This window comes from Dreissena polymorpha, chromosome 1 (assembly GCF_020536995.1).
Source record: "Dreissena polymorpha isolate Duluth1 chromosome 1, UMN_Dpol_1.0, whole genome shotgun sequence".
Classification (NCBI taxonomy): Eukaryota; Metazoa; Mollusca; class Bivalvia; order Myida; family Dreissenidae; genus Dreissena; species Dreissena polymorpha.
Window position 1 is genome coordinate 76,600,527 of NC_068355.1, and position 19,259 is coordinate 76,619,785.

A 19,259-nucleotide genomic window follows, 5' to 3' on the forward strand; every position below is an offset into this window, starting at 1 on the left:
CACTGGTTCGAAATCTGCTCCGGGCAATGTTCTTTTCCTTTTTTTAATTTTTTTTTTCGTGATTTTTTACTGGAGCTTTTATGATCCAATGTTTACATTTATCAATATAAAGCATTTAATGAATAAGTTAAAAAAATGCCAAAATCTGTGAAAAGGCCCCTTTAAATAATGAACGTTAATTTTGGATATTTACGTAAAAATATTACTTGGCTATGTGTTAAATCAATAAATATAGCAATCTTACACTCTTAGAAGCCACATTTACTGTCCGATCTTCATGAAACTTGTTCAGAAGATTCATATTTTTAGTCGAAATTGCTCGGAGTGTAAACTAGTCCAGATCACAATTTATTATCACTTTGAGGTCACAATGGAATTAATTGGAAACGAAACTAAAACGCCGGATTTTTGCCCGATATTGGGCGAATGTTCAGATAAAAGCTTTGTTTCAACCATAAATATGAGTGTAAATGTATACCACATTATATAAATAACACCGAGCCAAGGACTGATAGTTTGTATTTAGTACATACATGTATGAACAAGTGCACAGTATTTCGGATAAGCCTTCAGGCTTCACGTGAATATAATTAATAAAGCTTTCGGGTTGTTGATTTATGTGAAACACCTGTAACAGTTGTTTTATGGAGCATTATACCTTACCAATAAATGGAGATTTACATTTAAATATCAAATGAACTGGATTATGTCTTGATAATATATCCAAATGATTATTTTAAATAATAATATAATACATTTTAATTGTATATATCCTCTATTCACATAACTTCGTGCAGCCCTATAAGATCGTGCACTTTTTTATGACGTAAACCTCTAAGCAACATTCGAACGCACGTGCCCGAAAACGGTTCACATTTGTAGCTTGAGAATTTCCACAGCCGGTAAGACAACAATCATGAGGAAAAAAAATAAATATGACATTCATTGTCCGTTTTTCTGACCTCGTTCCAAAGAAATAGCCTAAACAATGTTTAAAATCTGCACATTTCATTTACCAGACGGCTATGTTTGTCAATGTTTTGATCGTAAAATGTTGTAGTTTCCCTTGGAGGCCCGTCACAAATTTATTTTGTGCTCTCAGTTCTTTGCATTACAATATGATTAAACTATGCTGTGTATGCGGAAAATTTTACCTCCAAATGATGACACGAGATCATAAGTTATGATCGTGACCGGGATATTGCGATAAATAATCTCACTGCGTCAATTTGGGATTATGCCATAAAACAACTGTCATTAGAAGGGGTGACAGCTTTTAATGGCCCCATTGTGAATAGAATTTTATTTAGCTATTTTCCGTTAGTAAATATACACTTTATTAAGACCTCTGAATACAGTTATCACAGTTAATATTTCGTTTTTATGAAGACCAGTTTTGTTTAAACCATTCTCTTCAATACAGTTTATTCACGAAAATCATCTAAAACAACACATATTTAATATAAATAAACACATATTCACAAAAACATATATCGGTTATAACAAACACATCCTAGGGCCTCGCTGTGACGTCAACAAAATCGGTGCACGATCTTATAGGGTAATTTTGTGTGACGCAGACTAGGATGTACATGAATGTTTAAAGGTACGTAACTCCATTATTATTATCTGTCAACCAACATATTTCACTCGTTATTTGTTAAACAAAAGATAAATCATAAAGTATATATCAAGTTTAGTTATTGTCTAATGATTTTTCATGAAAGATATTCCTTTGAAGTTTAAGGTGCACGAACTTATAGGTTTAGAGGCTAAATGATACTGTAAACTGAATTTAAACTGATGTCTTTTTCATGTAAGATACCATTATGTTGTGCTGACAAAAGCAATACTTTTTCAAGCCCAGGCTTTCCGACTACTGAAGACACTGGTGATGAAGCTCGCTTGTGTGTACCAGGGTTTAGGTGCCCTGGAGGAGTACTCTGCTTTGCTGCTGAGGACTCTGACTGAATGTCTTGATCCGACAGGCTATACCTTGCAGTACATTACACCTGAGTCAATAATAAAAGGTACAATAGTCAGACAATCTGAAAGGTCTAACTTGTTTAGTTTTTTAACTGATTTGATGAAAATGTCTGATTGTTCAATAACAAAAATGCTCGATTGGTCATTGTTGGCTTGTTTAATAACAATAATGAAAGCCTTAAATGTATTTCTTCTTTTTTTTTCATTGTTATTGTTCATCATGTAATATCATGAAATTAAATTTCAATATGCACATTTTTCAATTACTTAAAAGTTACTTTTACTGAATTGGTTCACCATAGTTTTATCATGTTCCATCTTTTCCATCAGCTAGCTGTACAATTTCTGTGTGAAGGTTTTTTGCTGATACATGTATCTGCCTCTGCAAAAGTGAATTAATCTCAGCTGATTATGGTCCCAACACCAAGTTTTCAGCAAGATGCTAGTACACTTCGGTATAATACTAGATTTTAGAGGGAAGGGGTTAAATAAAAAACAAGGGCCTTTCACACTAAAAAATACTTGTAAGAATATAAGTGTTCAAATTTATTATTAAAATTCTTTGATATATATGTGTGGTATAATGAATGAGCTGTACAAGATTTTTCAATTATTGTACACACTGAGAATATTACAGTAATATAATTATATGTTTAAGGCGACTTATCAAAGAGAGTACATCTGCTAGCAATAGGTGGTGGGTATGACCTGGGACTGATTGAAGCCTTGGGTAGCAGAGGAATGGCTAACATCAGAGACTTTGTCCACTCTGGGGGGGCCTATCTGGGCATTTGCTCTGGAGCATACTTCGCCTGTGACAGAATTGAGTTTGATAAAGACGGCCCACTTCAAGTGGTCGGGGACAGAGAGCTCAAGTTTTTTCCAGGCAAATATATATTAGCTATATGCAAACATGATAATAATGATACTATAAAGATTATACATACATTGTTATGCTCAAAATTTAATTACTACAAAATATTTATTATAAACTGTGCATAACATTTGTGTATAAAGTGTTTGGAAAACTAAGCCTTATTTATTTTTAAACAGTGTCAGGAAGACAGATGGTTGCATAACTGCCAATACACAGACACAATACACAGTCTTGCCAGACATGAAGTGGTGAAATTCTCTTCTTGTTTTTGCAGAATATGAAAAATAACATTGCTTTTATTTTTCCTGTGCGTTTTAAATGATATTTATGATATTTCAGGTGTATGTATCGGCCCCCTGTACAACCCGTACGATTACAACAGCCGCAAAGGATCAGTGGTGGCACACATAGGGTTCAAAACCCCAATGTATGGGCACATTTTAAATCTGGCACAATCAAGCACTGGGACACATACAGACACTCTAATTTCTTCACTAAATGGAATCTCACATTCAAGCGAATTTCTGACAAAAAAGAGAGACAGTGCACTGTCTCAGATCAATGGTATTCAAAATTCTGAACAGAGCTGTAACAATCACATGCTTAACTCAGGCTATGATGTGGAGTCAAGAGCATACTTCCATGGTGGTGGGCAGTTTGTTCTGGACAATACTGAACTTAATGGACATGTGCAAGTGTTGTCAAGGTACCTAGATCTGGAAGGGACACCTATTGCCATGGTTTCCTGTAATGTTGGTCAAGGTAGAGCCACACTGTCTGGGGTGCATATTGAGGTGACAGGGGAAGATATTGACGATGGGGACACACTTGTGGAGCATTTAGTCCCTGTTCTCAAGCAACATCAGGCAGAGAATAATCTCATTTTTAAATGTCTTTTACAGAAACTGAATCTCCAAGTAAAATTGTAATGAACTACATGTTTATTTTTTTCCATTTTGATATTGATTGTTAATGTATATGTTGTCATTCAAATATTTGTTTTAATTATGCCAGGCATGGAGGTGGTATATTGGAGTCATTTTGTGGGTTTGCTTTTTTTATATATGATGTTGTAGTTATTTTGAGCAAACTTCTTCCTTATTTCTCGAAAAAAAAATGAATCAGCACCTTTATTCATGCCCAGTGATCGGCACATTCTGAAGTTATTTGCCCGTTCAAGATAGGTGACAAAGTAATGTGGGTGTATTAGTCATGTTTGTGAGGAAACTCTTGTTTATGTTCTTAAACAAATGGCAACTACTAGTGTTGTATCAAAAACAACTAATATGATTTATCACAATATTCTTTATGTTGTAAAACAGATATAAATATTTAAATACTACAAAAGACTTAGTGTTATTGGTTTTATCCACAATGTCTACAATATTTATTAAAGCGTTTAAAGTTAACATTAGCATGATCTTAACAAAAAATGAATTCTCTATATGATGAGCAGAAATCAATTTCATAATTTTGACTTGTTAACTTTTATCATAATAGGTGTGTCTCGTTCTTTATCATAATAGGTGTGTCTCGTTCTTTATCATAATAGGTGTGTCTCGTTCTTTATCATAATAGGTGCAGGGCCGTACCCAGAATTTTTTTACTGGGGGGCCCAACCGGGGAGGGTTTGGGAGGGGTCCCCCCTCCATATATATATATACTTTTTTTAATTTGGCACTTTGCAAGGTGAATTTTAATGCTTATAAAAAACGTATTTTGTGATATGAATTAATGGAATATAACAAGTAAATCAGCACATTTCGGAAGTCTTAAGCTTTAAACATTGGTGTGAATTCACAACAATATTAAAAGCTTTAGATTTCCGAAACTTACAGGTTTAAACTGACGATTATCCACATCAACTCTTGTATTGCTTCCACCAGTTTTTTTCACAAATCAATAACGTCACAGGTTTTTTTAATTTGATTTTTTGGGAAAGACCTTGCCATTTTTGAGGAAAAAAATTCGCGAAATGCCTAATTTTTGGGGGAAATAATAAAAGTCTTAAATAATCAATTTAACATATTTTACTGTTTTCAAACAAATTCAAGGAAAGAGATAATTTTATTATACAATATTTTTCTACACTGGATCAGGTTAACTTATATAATGAAATCGATTTGTTGTTTCAATTTTCATTTTTTTACCAATGAGCCATTAATAGGTTGATATTACTCAATTCTCGGTACTCAATTATTTTAAATACTGAATTCTGCCTAATTCTTATCTGTTGCTCGGCAAATTTATGTATCTGTTTTTCTTTTAAACAAACATGTTAACTATCTCATCGTAGTCCTTTTCAGTGATATCCTTTCAAAAATGATAAATACTCAGTTTTAATACCTTTGTCAGTGTTTTTGTTCCGGTTCAAATTCAGGGCCCTATTCTCAATGCAAAAAGTATATATTGGGACTTAAAAATTCCCAATAAAATGTTTAAAAAAAACAATTAAACTTTTAGAAGGGAAAAATACGTCAAGGGCCTTCTCAAAGATGGAAAAAAACTTGAGTTGGCAAATATCAGACCATAGTCTACGACCTCCTGTAGCAGTTGCTTCAATTTGCTGCACTTATAAAAATACATGTTACATCAATCAGCGAGAGATGAAGCATTCATGATCACAATGGGGGACTGATCGGGGATGTGTGTACAAGGCGATAAGAAAACATTGCCTAGAGGCTTATCTCGATTGGCGAGCGTTAATCCCCTTGTTTATCAGGGACAATAAAACAAAGCTGCTCTTTTGTTTTGAGGGAAAGTGTACTGTGGGCCCTTGCACGGGAGAAAAAATTGCAGTGGGCCGATTATAAAAAAAAAATCATAGTTCGACAGCCAGCTGGGGGGGCCCGGGCCCATGGCCTGGGTACGGGCCTGAGGTGTGTCTCGTTCTTTATCATAATAGATGTGTCTCGTTCTTTATCATAATAGATGTGTCTCATTCTTTATCATAATAGATGTGTCTCGTTCTTTCCATCAAAGTAAACCAAACAACACCAATCTGCTTGACTCTAAGCATTCTCAAGATAGTGTGCAGGAACACTTTTCCTGTTACAAGCATTTGTGACCTTTTTGAACTTTTGACCTCAAAATCAATTGATGTAAAGTAAATAGCATACCAATTTAAAGTGTCAATTTAAATATCAAATCTTTCCTTGATATCCTTAAGAAACAAATATCTAACCAACCTTATTTGACTAAAGACTGATATCAACATTGATACACCACTTTCTTTCCACTCAAGTACATGTAATCATCATGCCAATATGCACGTTTGTAGGTCAGTGTATGGTAGATAGCACCTGGAACTTACCGACCGATGGACAAATTCATTCTTTTATTTTTTTATGCTTTGTTGAAGGCTCAAGCAGGACATAAGATGCAAATGATTTATATATATACTAGTATGACACAAGACATGTCCATACAAACATGATTGCCCCTCCCCCCTCCTGCTTTTGTCTGAAACTCCACTCATACTAGTATACAAAACAAGATGTTTTATGGCCACATTTTGGACTTTAAGAACTTGTAGGTAAGGTGAAGGGTGATACAAAAGACTTGTCATCTCCTCAAAGCTATGATGAGCGGAAAGTAATTTTAAAAAGAATGATGAATGTTGAAGTCCAGACAAACTGTAATATTGCAAAGTTTGACCTTTTGAGTGCTAAATGGGATCTTGACCCTAAAGGTAGGGACACATGGAGTACATACAATTCTGTCTCCTTAATGTCATAAGGGGCAAGTTATTAAAAATAGTCCTGTCCGTTATCAATTTAAATGTTTCAGTGAAAACCAGCTGTTTTATGGCCAAAATTGACCTATGGTCTCAGTGTGGCCTTGATCTTTAATGTAGGATGATGGCTGTAAAAGGTTACACATTATATTATCATGGTTTACATTTTTTCTAAATTGTTCTTTAATCCAATATATGGCAAAGTTATCGTCAAAACAGGAATTTGTATTTCCTTTAATGGCCAAAGTGGTCCTCTGCAACTACGTGTGACTTTGACCTTACATAGAAATGCAGACTGTGTGATGGAAAAACAACTGCACAGACAGTTCCACTGTGTTATGCCGCCTTATTTGTAGGCGGAAACAAAAACGGAGAATTCCGGGTATTGGCCTCTACAACTGCAGTTTTAAGTAACTTGTCACTGTAATTGGTTAAGGATAAGTTATAATCTTAATATACAGGTCTCCCCCAGTATTTGTATCGATCATGAATGGTTCATATTTACTAAATTCAGACTCTGTTTATAATTATAAATGGAGTTTATAAGTTAGGGACAGCTTTAGCTAATCTTGTTTGAAACTGTACTCTTAATCACACAACCCAATTAATACAAGAAAATTCGTTTATTTTCAAGTACACTTAAATGTACGGACCATTTTGTAATTAATGAAAGGCGCTGCTTTACACAAACACATTCTCAAATTTATTATTCAATAACAAATGCACAAACATTAAATTAAAAAAAAGAATTATTTAAACACATCAAGGTATAAATAAACAAGGCTATTGTCAAGCAATATGGTCCCCTACTGGCTCCACCATTGTCAGAAATTGCACTATTTTCAGATTATTTTTTTTGGTTGCCATAGCAACCACAATTTTTGACGTAGGAACAAAATGAAATGACGTGCATAATGTCCATATTGCCATCTATCCATGTTGCAAGTTTCATGAAAAAATATGAAGAACTTTTAAAGTTATCGCAGGATCCAGAAAAGTGCAGGAACCACCATTTTCAGCAGTATTTCTAGTCTATTTGTTAACATAGCAACCAGAATTCTTGACGTAGGAACAAAATAAAATGACATGCATAATCTCCATATTGCCATCTGTCCATGTTTCAAGTTTCATGAAAAAATATGAAGATTTTTCAAAGTTATCGCAGGATCCAGAAAAGTGTGACAGACTGACGGACAAACAGAGCGAAAACCATAAGTCCCCTCCGGTGAAAGCGGTAGGGGACAATAAAATGTGCTTAAAGTATTAATGTGTTGATATTTTGCAATGCACTTGTTAATCTTACCTTAACAATAGTGCCTGAATATATTAAATAAAATGGTTAAGTATTATTATAAAAACTGGTACATGAAAAAAATGCTATTTTTATGTGAGATAAAAATAAATAATTCAAATGAAACTGACAGGTTGTTATAAGCCTACAATATCTACAGGGATAGCACATGATACAATAATTCTAAAAATAAATTAATATAAGCACACTATCTTCAAACTTTAAACATAATATGGACGGAATGTTAAAAATTTAGTTCAGGTCTTTCCATTCCAAAGCTTCAGCGGGCAAACTTCAGGACTGTTACTGTACACTAAGTCCAGAAAGTAACCTTTGATTGTCCACCAAAGTTGGTTCTATGGCCTGTCAGAAGGCCGCTTATCAGTTTCCACCAGTCTTGATGATCTTGAACAGTGCATTCACATTGTTACTCTTGATGGCAGCCCGGCATGCATTCACCACCTGGGTCTTGTATTTGCCCACTAGAAGAATGAAAAAAAATACTTCAGCTTTAATTTAATACTACACCTTGTTTCAAATTTGAAAATTTGTTTCCATAGTGGTAATTGTCAATTTAAATAGAACAAGTGGTGATGGTGTGCAGAGACAGCTTCCATGCAAATATCAGAATTATTGATTTTATATGAAACATGATAGTTTGGTTAAAATTTGAACAGATGGAGGTTTTGAATTATTTTATGCCTCTATATCAGATATATGAGTTGTGTTCTGAGAAAACTGGGCATAATGCATGTGCGTAAAGTGTCGTCCCAGATTAGCCTGTGCTTTCCGCTTTTATGACATTTTTTGTTTAAAAGAAGTCTCTTCTTAGCAAAAATCCAATTAAGGCGTAAAGTGTCGTCCCTGATTAGCCTGTGCAGACTGCACAGGCTAATCTGGGATGACACTTCACGCACATGCATTAAGCCCAGTTTTCTCAGAAGAGAGAATACAAAACAGATTATCACTTTGCAGCTCACCTAGTATTGCCAAGTTTGAAACTGGGTCACCTGTTCAAAACCTAGGTAACCAAGTTAAAATTAAAAGAAATTGACATTCTTTAAGTCGTACACATATTTTCTTTGTCTTTGCTATCATCATGAAAGTTGATCAGGAAATGTTTTCTTTAGATAACTCATCTTGGTTGGAAAATGGTTAAGATTGTTGAAAAACATGACTGCCAGGGGCAAGGCACTTTTCCTTAATTTGCAATAATGAAATCTGTTAGAAGTCACATATTTAATCCAAACTTAACAAAAATTCACCCAGAACATTTGCTCTTAAAATATCTCAATCCAGTTCAAAAATAGTTAAATTCTGTTGAAAAAATGGCCGTCCAGGGTGTGGACAGTGTTTCTCATATGACTAGAGAAAACCTTGCGAACACTCGAGAAGTCACAATTTTCTTGCAGTCTTCATGAAACTTCTTATTGTAATATTCTTATCAAGCTTAATTAGCATTGGGCTAAAAATGTTTATTTTTCAACAGACCGGAATCCTTTACAAAGGCAGGTGAGATATCATTAAAACAAAATTTCTGTGCAAATTGTATGATGATTGAACAAAGATTTTTTTGATGACCTAGTGACATTCTTTTTGCCCCATATGACTCAGTTTAAAACTCTACAAAGATATTATGGGACAAATGTTCGGACACGGTTTCCTGAAAATGGGGCAATAAATGTGTTCACATGTAAATGTTGACCATGGACGATGCACTTCATGCAAAAGATAATAAACAAGAGTGCCAAACTGTCACAAGATACGCCCGTTTGAAGGTTTTGGACAACATGATAACTTTACCATATTCGAACTTGACCTAGATATTGTCTAGATACAACTTCTGACTAAGTTTAGTGAAAATCGGATGAAAACTATTTGAATAAGAGAGCAGACACTGCTGTTGATGCCGCCCCCTCCCCCCCCCCCCCCCCCAAGGGTGAGCTTATAATACGTCCTATTTGGAACGGGTATATAAAAAGCTCATTGTGAGCATACTATTGTTTCCATTTAACTGGTATAAGGCCAGATGCTAGAAGCATAGAAAACTGACAAAAATGCAAATCTTGATCACATCATGTTACTGTTACCCCTCATGCGTCCAGCCTTCTGTACTATCAGGTTAACGTTCTTCAGTGCAGCCAGCAACTCCTGGTGGTTTCCACAGCGGATCTTGTAGCCATTGATCAGGTCCCTGTTCATGTTGTATAGTTCGGTGTAACCCTTTTTCATGTTCCCCCTGCAAAACATCAGGTCGAAACAAAACTTTATGCAAATAAGTACTTCCAAGATGTAATTCCAATGCCTCACAATCAATATTTTCTAATTTCATAACACTGTTTTTATTTACATTATTGCATTGCGTAATTTGATTTTAAAAAGCTTTGAATACATTGCAAACGTAAGATGTAATGATTTGTTCCATCTTAACATCAAATGTAGACTAAATACACTTTGTATACCAATGATGACAATGTGAACCAAAGTCATTTCAAATATTTTGTATGCCCACATGATAGATTGAACTACGCAAGTTCAGCTTACAGAGAGGTCCAAATTAAAGCCACACAACTTATTTGGCAAAGTAAATTTAAGTATAAATAAGAAACATATTCTATCTATGCCAATCAGAATATATCTGGTGGTTACAAAGTAGAAATCCGTCTTATTTGCGCTTTAAAACTTAAAAATAATCGCGTTTGTTGAAATGGACGTATACGTCTAGAAATCTTTCGGTTTTAAAAGCGGTACCGTTTAAAAAATAATAAATTACTTGCTAACTAGGCAATAGATTTAATTTTTATCTCTGCCAATTTGCATATATCTGGTGGTTGCAAGGTAGAAATCCGTCTTTTTTGCGCTTTAAAACTTAAAAATAATCGTGTTTGTCGAAATGGACGTATACATATAGAAATCCTACTTTCGGTTTTAAAAGCAGTACCGTTTAAAAAATAATAAAATAATTGCTTACTAGGCTATAGATTTAATGACAAGTTCGTACACTTTTAAATTGCATCTATATGTATTGATTAACATGTATTTCGTTTCAAGGTCAGAGGCAAGGTGTGTGGCTTTAAGCGCAGACTCATTGAGCCCCCTCCCCCCCAACACAAGTATTCAGACGCATATCTTACATGTCTCCCATGAGCCTGGCATCTTCAGCCCTCACAACCAGACTTCGTATCAGATTGGAATGATCAGCCATCTCCGCTGTCAACTTCTGGCGTACTGCGTGGAACTCATCCACCTGCGAACATGCAGTCCTCAACATACAGCATATCACACTAACACAAAGGGTCTTAATGAAAAACAACCCACACAAACTATAGATGTCTTTCAATCATCACATATCTCAGGTCAAGTAACCAGTTTCTTGAAAGTTGTTTCTTAATTTGCAAAGTATTAAAAATGTATTTTATAATGATAATACTCTACTCTGGTAACATCTTTTTGAGTATTTAAGTTCTATTAAGCAACTTATTTTAAACCCATGACAATACAAAACTTTCCTATAAAGGTCCCTAAGTAAGGTTTTTCAAATACCAGACATTTTCTTTACCTTCAGGTAAGTATTGAAAACACTGCCTAACACGCCATGCCATTGGTTGCCATAATGTCATAAAAAAGTTGTGAATGTCAATAGTAATACCATATTCAGTTGTGTCAATCCTGTAATGCAAATTTCTATTTAAAAACCGAAAAAGTTATTTCATACAAAACCAAAGAGTGTATCAGCTTCAGTGGATGAGATTTTTTCGATTATAGACAGACAGACAGACAGACAGTTTATTCAGACTTACACAAAATTACATTGTCTTCATACTTAAATGTACATATATTTGTCAGTTGAATAGGCATAAAAACATAACATTATATAACACAAACAAGAGATGTGTTTGTCAGAAACACAATGCCCCCTAATGTACCGCTTTGAAGCCATATATTTGACCTTGGACTTTGAAGGATGACCTTTGACCTTACAGACAGACAGACAGACCAAAAACAATATACACCCGATCATTCAATGCGGGGGCATCAACAGTCATTCAAGAAAACAAATTAAACACAATAGCTGGCAAGAACACGTAGGTTCTATCAAGGCTACAGAATGTCCAGCGTACATTGACAAGCACCGCCCTGAGTCTCTCCATCTCCTCAGGGAACTCTATGGAGTACACAGAATGTCAACCATACCTTGACAAGCACCGCCCTCAGTCTCTCCATCTCCTCAGGGAACTCTATGGAGTATACAGAATGTCAACCATACCTTGACAAGCACCGCCCTCAGTCTCTCCATCTCCTCAGGGAACTCTATGGAGTATACAGAATGTCAACCATACCTTGACAAGCACGGCCCTGAGTCTCTCCATCTCCTCAAGGAACTCTATGGAGTATACAGAATGTCAACCATACCTTGACAAGCACCGCCCTCAGTCTCTCCATCTCCTCAGGGAACTCTATGGAGTATACAGAATGTCAACCATACCTTGACAAGCACGGCCCTCAGTCTCTCCATCTCCTCAGAGAACTCTATGGAGTATAAAGAATGTCAACCATACCTTGACAAGCACGGCCCTGAGTCTCTCCATCTCCTCAGGGAACTCTATGTAGTATACAGAATGTCAACCATACCTTGACAAGCACCGCACTGAGTCTCTCCATCTCCTCAGGGAACTCTATGGAGTATACAGAATGTCAACCATACCTTGACAAGCACGGCCCTGAGTCTCTCCATCTCCTCAGGGAACTCTATGGAGTACACAGAATGTCAACCATACCTTGACAAGCACGTCCCTGAGTCTCTCCATCTCCTCAGGGAACTCTATGGAGTACACAGAATGTCAACCATACCTTGACAAGCACCGCCCTGAGTCTCTCCATCTCCTCAGGGAACTCTATGTAGTATACAGAATGCCAACCATATCTTGACAAGCACGTCCCTGAGTCTCTCCATCTCCTCAAGGAATTCTATGGAGTACACAGAATGTCAACCATACCTTGACAAGCACCGCCCTGAGTCTCTCCATCTCCTCAGGGAACTCTATGGAGTATACAGAATGTCAACGATACCTTCACAAGCACCGCCCTGAGTCTCTCCATCTCCTCAAGGAATTCTATGGAGTACACAGAATGTCAACCATACCTTGACAAGCACGGCCCTGAGTCTCTCCAACTCCTCAAGGAATTCTATGGAGTATACAGAATGTCAACCATACCTTGACAAGCACGGCCCTGAGTCTCTCCATCTCCTCAGGGAACTCTATAGAGTATACAGAATGTCAACGATACCTTGACAAGCACGGCCCTGAGTCTCTCCATCTCCTCAGGGAACTCTATGGAGTATACAGAATATCAACCAAACCTTGACAAGCACGACCCTGAGTCTCTCCATCTCCTCAGGGAACTCTATGGAGTATACAGAATATCAACCAAACCTTGACAAGCACCGCCCTGAGTCTCTCCATCTCCTCAGGGAACTCTATGGAGTATACAGAATATCAACCAAACCTTGACAAGCACGGCCCTGAGTCTCTCCAACTCCTCAGGGAACTCTATGGAGTACACAGAATGTCAACCATACCTTGACAAGCACCGCCCTCAGTCTCTCCATCTCCTCAGGGAACTCTATGGAGTATACAGAATGTCAACCATACCTTGACAAGCACCGCCCTGAGTCTCTCCATCTCCTCAGGGAACTCTATGGAGTAAACAGAATGTCAACCATACCTTGACAAGCACCACCCTGAGTCTCTCCATCTCCTCAGGGAACTCTATGGAGTACACAGAATGTCTAGCGTACCTTGACAAGCACCGCCCTAAGTCTCTCCATCTCCTCAGGGAACTCTATGGTGTACACAGAATGTCAACCATACCTTGAAAAGCACGGCCCTGAGTCTCTCCATCTCCTCAGGGAACTCTATGTAGTATACAGAATGTCAACCATACCTTGACAAGCACTGCCCTGAGTCTCTCCATCTCCTCAGGGAACTCTATGGAGTATACAGAATGTCAACCATATCTTGACAAGCACCGCCTTGAGTCTCTCCATCTCCTCAGGGAACTCTATGGAGTATACAGAATGTCAACCATACCTTGACAAGCACGGCCCTGAGTCTCTCCATCTCGACAGGGAACTCTATGGAGTATATAGAATGTCAACCATACCTTGACAAGCACCGCCCTGAGTCTCTCCATCTCCTCAGGGAACTCTATGGAGTATACAGAATGTCAACCATACCTTGACAAGCACCGCCCTGAGTCTCTCCATCTCCTCAGGGAAGTCTATGGAGTATACAAAATGTCAACCATACCTTGACAAGCACGGCCCTGAGTCTCTCCATCTCCTCAGGGAACTCTATGTAGTATACAGAATGTCAACTGTACCTTGACAAGCACGGCCCTGAGTCTCTCCATCTCCTCAGGGAACTCTTATGTAGTATACAGAATGTCAACCATACCTTGACAAGCACCGCCCTGAGTCTCTCCATCTCCTCAGGGAACTCTATGGAGTATACAGAATGTCAACCATACCTTGACAAGCACCGCCCTGAGTCTCTCCATCTCCTCAGGGAACTCTATGGAGTACACAGAATGTCAACCATACCTTGACAAGCACGGCCCTGAGTCTCTCCATCTCCTCAGGGAACTCTATGGATAACACAGACAGTCAACCATACCATGACAAGCACGGCCCTGAGCCTCTCCATCTCCTCAGGGAACTCTATGGAGTATACAGAATGTCAACCATACCTTGACAAGCACCGCCCTGAGTCTCTCAATCTCCTCAGGGAACTCTATGGAGTATACAGAATGCCAACCATACCTTGACAAGCACCGCCCTGAGTCTATCCATCTCCTCAGGGAACTCTATGGAGTATACAGAATGTCAACCATACCTTGACAAGCACCACCCTAAGTCTCTCCATCTCCTCAGGGAACTCTATGGAGTATACAGAATGCCAACCATACATTGACAAGCACCTTCCTGAGTCTCTCCATCTCCTCAGGGAACTCTATGGTGTACACAGAATGTCAACCATACCTTGACAAGCACGGCCCTGAGTCCCTCCATCTCCTCAGGGAACTCTATGGAGTATACAGAATGTCAACCATACCTTGACAAGCACCGCCCTGAGTATCTCCATCTTCTCAGGGAACTCTATGGAGTACACAGAATGTCAACCATACCTTGACAAGCACCGCCCTGAGTCTCTCCATCTCCTCAGGGAACTCTATGGAGTATACAGAATGTCAACCATACCTTGACAAGCACCGCCGGGAGTCTCTCTATCTCCTCAGGGAACTCTATGGAGTATACAGAATGCCAACCATACCTTGACAAGCACTGCCCTCAGTCTCTCCATCTCCTCAGGGAAATCTATGGAGTATACAGAATGTCAACCATACCTTGACAAGCACCGCCCTGAGTCTCTCCATCTCCTCAGGGAACTCTATGGAGTACACAGAATGTCAACCATACCTTGACAAGCACCGCCCTGAGTCTCTCCATCTCCTCAGGGAACTCTATGGAGTATACAGAATGTCAACCATACCTTGACAAGCACCGCCCGGAGTCTCTCTATCTACTCAGGGAACTCTATGGAGTATATAGAATGTCAACCATACCTTGACAAGCACTGCCCTGAGTCTCTCCATCTCCTCAGGGAACTCTATGGAGTATACAGAATGTCAACCATACCTTGACAACCACGACCCTGAGTCCCTCCATCTCCTTAGGGAACTCTATGTAGTATACAGAATGTCAACCATACCTTGACAAGCACAGCCCTGGGTCTCTCCATCTCCTCAGGGAACTCTATGGAGTATACAGAATGTCAACCATACCTTGACAAGCACGGCCCTGAGTCCCTCCATCTCCTCAGGGAACTCTATGGAGTATACAGAATGTCAACCATACCTTGACAAGCACCGCCCTGAGTCTCTCCATCTCCTCAGGGAACTCTATGGAGTATACAGAATGTCAACATACCTTGACAAGCACTGCCCTGAGTCTCTCCATCTCCTCAGGGAACTCTATGGTGTATACAGAATGTCAACCATACCTTGACAAGCACCGCCTTGAGTCTCTCCATCTCCTCAGGGAACTCTATGGAGTTTACAGAATGTTAACCATACCTTGACAAGCACCGCCCTGAGTCTCTCCATCTCCTCAGGGCACTCTATGGAGTATACAGAATGCCAACCATACCTTGACAAGCACGTCCCTGAGTCTCTCCATCTCCTCAGGGAACTCTATGGAGTACACAGAATGTCAATTATACCTTGACAAGCACTGCCCTGAGTCTCTCCATCTCCTCAGGGAACTCTATGGAGTACATAGAATGTCAACCATACCTTGACAAGCACGGCCCTGAGTCTCTCCATCTCCTCAGGGAACTCTATGGAGTATACAGAATGTCAACCATACCTTGACAAGCACCGCCTTGAGTCTCTCCATCTCCTCAGGGAACTCTATGGAGTACTCAGAATGCCAACCATACCTTGACAAGCACCGCCCTGAGTCTCTCCATCTCCTCAGGGAACTCTATGGAGTACACAGAATGTCAACCATACCTTGACAAGCACGGCCCTGAGTCTCTCCATCTCCTCAGGGAAATCTATAGTTGTGTTGAGATCCTCCAGGTTGAGGAAGGTGGCCACTGCCTGTACAACGTCCCCTGCCAGGTCCATGTCATTGGTCTGCAGGGAAACCTGTAGGAGGGGGAGAGAGGGTAACATGGGATTCGTCTGCAGGGCAACTTGTATGAGGGGGAGGGCAGTGATACATGTCATTGGTCTGCAGGGTAACCTGTACGAGAAGGGTGGCCGCAGTGTAACATGGCATTGGAAATAAGTAGCATGTCAAAACAGATCAATATGAGTATGTTAATTTTTTGTGTGATTCATGTTCATATTGTACTTTAAATTTTCGATAAAAATACCTGATACTATTTAGCACAATAAAACAAGGTCAAGAAGATACCGGTAGTTATAGTATGTTTATATTAAAAGGCAATTATTTCCTACCATCTTATTTAAGACCACTCTACAATACAAACAGTTTAGCATAATAAATGTGTTCAGAAATGAAAATCAATGTAGTTCTAGTCAATAAATACTTATTTAAGTTCAATTTATTCATTTAACAGCAGCTAGTGAATTACATCCACCATAACACCACATTAAATCATTGCATATTCATACAAATGAACCAATGAGAGAAAACTAGCACCCTGAACATACAGTGCCAGAGGTGTCCATCTTGATGTGGAAGGGCCCGCTGCCCCTCAGTGAGACAAAGGCCAGACTGAGGCTGCCACTGGGGTCACATGTCACGTCCTCCTGCAGCAGGAAGTTCTGATTGATCCACATCACCAGCTGAAACAAAGACCTATAGTCTGAATTCTTTAGTTAAATTGAGCCTCCCTCTTGCTGTGTTTACAGAGAGCCATAGTCTGAATTGTTTAAGTTTAGTTAAATTGAGCCTCCCTCTTGCTGTATTTACAGAGACCCATAGTCTGAATTGTTTAAGTTTAGTTAAATTGAGCCTCCCTCTTGCTGTATTTACAGAGAGCCAAAGTCTATATTCTTTGGTTAAATTGAGCCTCCCTCCTTCTGTATTTACAGAGAGCCATAGTCTATATTCTTTGGTTAAATTGAGCTTCCCTCTTACTGTGTTTACAGAGACCCATAGTCTATATTCTTTAGTTAAATTGAGCCTCCCCTCTTGCTGTATTTACAGAGAGCCATAGTCTATATTCTTTGGTTAAATTGAGCCTCCCTCTTGCTGTATTTACAGAGAGCCATAGTCTGAATTGTTTAAGTTTAGTTAAATTGAGCATCCCTCTTGCTGTATTTACAGAGAGCCAAAGTCTATATTCTTTGGTTAAATTGAGCCTCCATCCTTCTGTATTTATTGAGAGCCATAGTCTATATTCTATGGTGAAATTGAGCCTCCCTCTTACTGTGTTTACAGAGACCCATAGTCTATATTCTTTGGTTAAAATGAGCCTCCCTCTTACTGTGTTTACAGAGAGCCATAGTGAATATTCTTTTGTTAAATTGAGCCTCCCTCTTGCTGTATTTACAGAGAGCCATAGTCTGAATTGTTTAAGTTTAGTTAAATTGAGCCTATCTCTTGCTGTGTTTACAGAGAGCCATAGTCTGTATTGTTTAGGTTTAGTTAAATTGAGCCTACCTCTTACTGTGTTTACAGATAGCCATAGTCTGAATTGTTTAAGTTTAGTTAAATTGAGCCTCCCTCTTGCTGTGTTTACAGAAAGCCATAGTCTATATTCTTTGGTTAAATTGAGCCTCCCTCTTACTGTGTTTACAGAGAGCCATAGTCTATATTCTTTAGTTAAATTGAGCCTCCCTCTTGCTGTATTTACAGAGAGCCATAGTCTATATTCTTGAGTTAAATTGAGCCTCCCTTTTGCTGTATTTACAGAGACCCATAGTCTATATTCTTTAGTTAAATTGAGCCTCCCTCTTGCTGTATTTACAGAGACCCATAGTCTGAATTGTTTAAGTTTAGTTAAATTGAGCCTACCTCTTACTGTGTTTACAGAGAGACATAGTCTATATTCTTTAGTTAAATTGAGCCTCCCTCTTGCTGTGTTTACAGAGACCCATAGTCTGAATTGTTTAAGTTGAGTTAAATTGAGCCTCCCTCTTGCTGTGTTTACAGAGAGCCATAATCTGAATTGTTTAAGTTTAGTTAAATTGAGCCTCCCTCTTACTGTGTTTACAGATACCTATAGTCTGAATTCTTTAGTTAAATTGAGCCTCCCTCTTGCTGTATTTACAGAGAGCAATAGTCTATATTCTTTAGTTAAATTGAGCCTCCCTCTTGCTGTATTTACAGAGAGCCATAGTCTATATTCTTTAGTTAAATTGAGCCTCCCTCTTGCTGTATTTACAGAGACCCATAGTCTATATTCTTTAGTTAAATTGGGCCTCCCTCTTGCTGTATTTACAGAGAGCCATAGTCTATATTCTTTAGTTAAATTGAGCCTCCCTCTTGCTGTATTTACAGAGACCCATAGTCTATATTCTTTAGTTAAATTGAGCCTCCCTCTTGCTGTTTTTACAGAGAGCCATAGTCTGAATTCTTTAGTTAAATTGAGCCTCCCTCTTGCTGTATTTACAGAGAGCCATAGTCTGAATTGTTTAAGTTTAGTTAAATTGAGCCTCCCTCTTGCTGTATTTACAGAACCCCATAGTCTATATTCTTTAGTTAAATTGAGCCTCCCTCTTGCTGTATTCACAGAGACCCATAGTCTATATTCTTTAGTTAAATTGAGCCTCCCTCTTGCTGTATTTACAGAGAGCCATAGTCTGAATTCTTTGGTTAAATTGAGCCTCCC

The 19,259-nt window shown here is 38.5% G+C and overlaps 2 protein-coding genes across 13 annotated transcripts in view; one reads left to right on the forward strand and one right to left on the reverse strand.

Moving 5' to 3' along the window:
* The first annotated feature begins 325 nt into the window (after positions 1 to 325).
* Positions 326 to 5,206, forward strand: LOC127836209 (uncharacterized). 11 transcript variants are annotated; one of them, XM_052362711.1, is made up of 5 exons: positions 344 to 535; positions 1,518 to 1,606; positions 1,863 to 2,030; positions 2,645 to 2,872; positions 3,203 to 5,206. In XM_052362711.1, exons 2-5 carry the CDS (start codon positions 1,597 to 1,599, stop codon positions 3,790 to 3,792), a joined length of 996 nt encoding a protein of 331 aa, XP_052218671.1. In that variant the 5' UTR covers positions 344 to 535; positions 1,518 to 1,596; the 3' UTR covers positions 3,793 to 5,206. The 11 variants fall into 11 exon arrangements, with proteins under 11 accessions (XP_052218724.1, XP_052218671.1, XP_052218661.1 ...); XM_052362719.1 differs by lacking the exon at positions 344 to 535 and adding an exon at positions 626 to 902; XM_052362764.1 differs by lacking the exon at positions 1,518 to 1,606 and having other exon boundaries at positions 326 to 466.
* A 2,083-nt stretch (positions 5,207 to 7,289) lies between these two features.
* Positions 7,290 to 19,259, reverse strand: part of LOC127836164 (Bardet-Biedl syndrome 2 protein homolog) — a 41,173-nt gene continuing 29,203 nt past the window's right edge. For both annotated transcript variants that reach the window (XM_052362647.1, XM_052362638.1), the window contains exons 18-22: positions 17,134 to 17,268; positions 16,465 to 16,602; positions 11,025 to 11,137; positions 9,981 to 10,129; positions 7,290 to 8,372 (exon numbers count right to left, since the gene is read on the reverse strand). In XM_052362647.1, the coding sequence (XP_052218607.1) occupies positions 8,272 to 8,372; positions 9,981 to 10,129; positions 11,025 to 11,137; positions 16,465 to 16,602; positions 17,134 to 17,268 (636 nt within the window). In that variant the 3' untranslated portion in view covers positions 7,290 to 8,271. The remainder of the gene's footprint in view (positions 8,373 to 9,980; positions 10,130 to 11,024; positions 11,138 to 16,464; positions 16,603 to 17,133; positions 17,269 to 19,259) is intronic.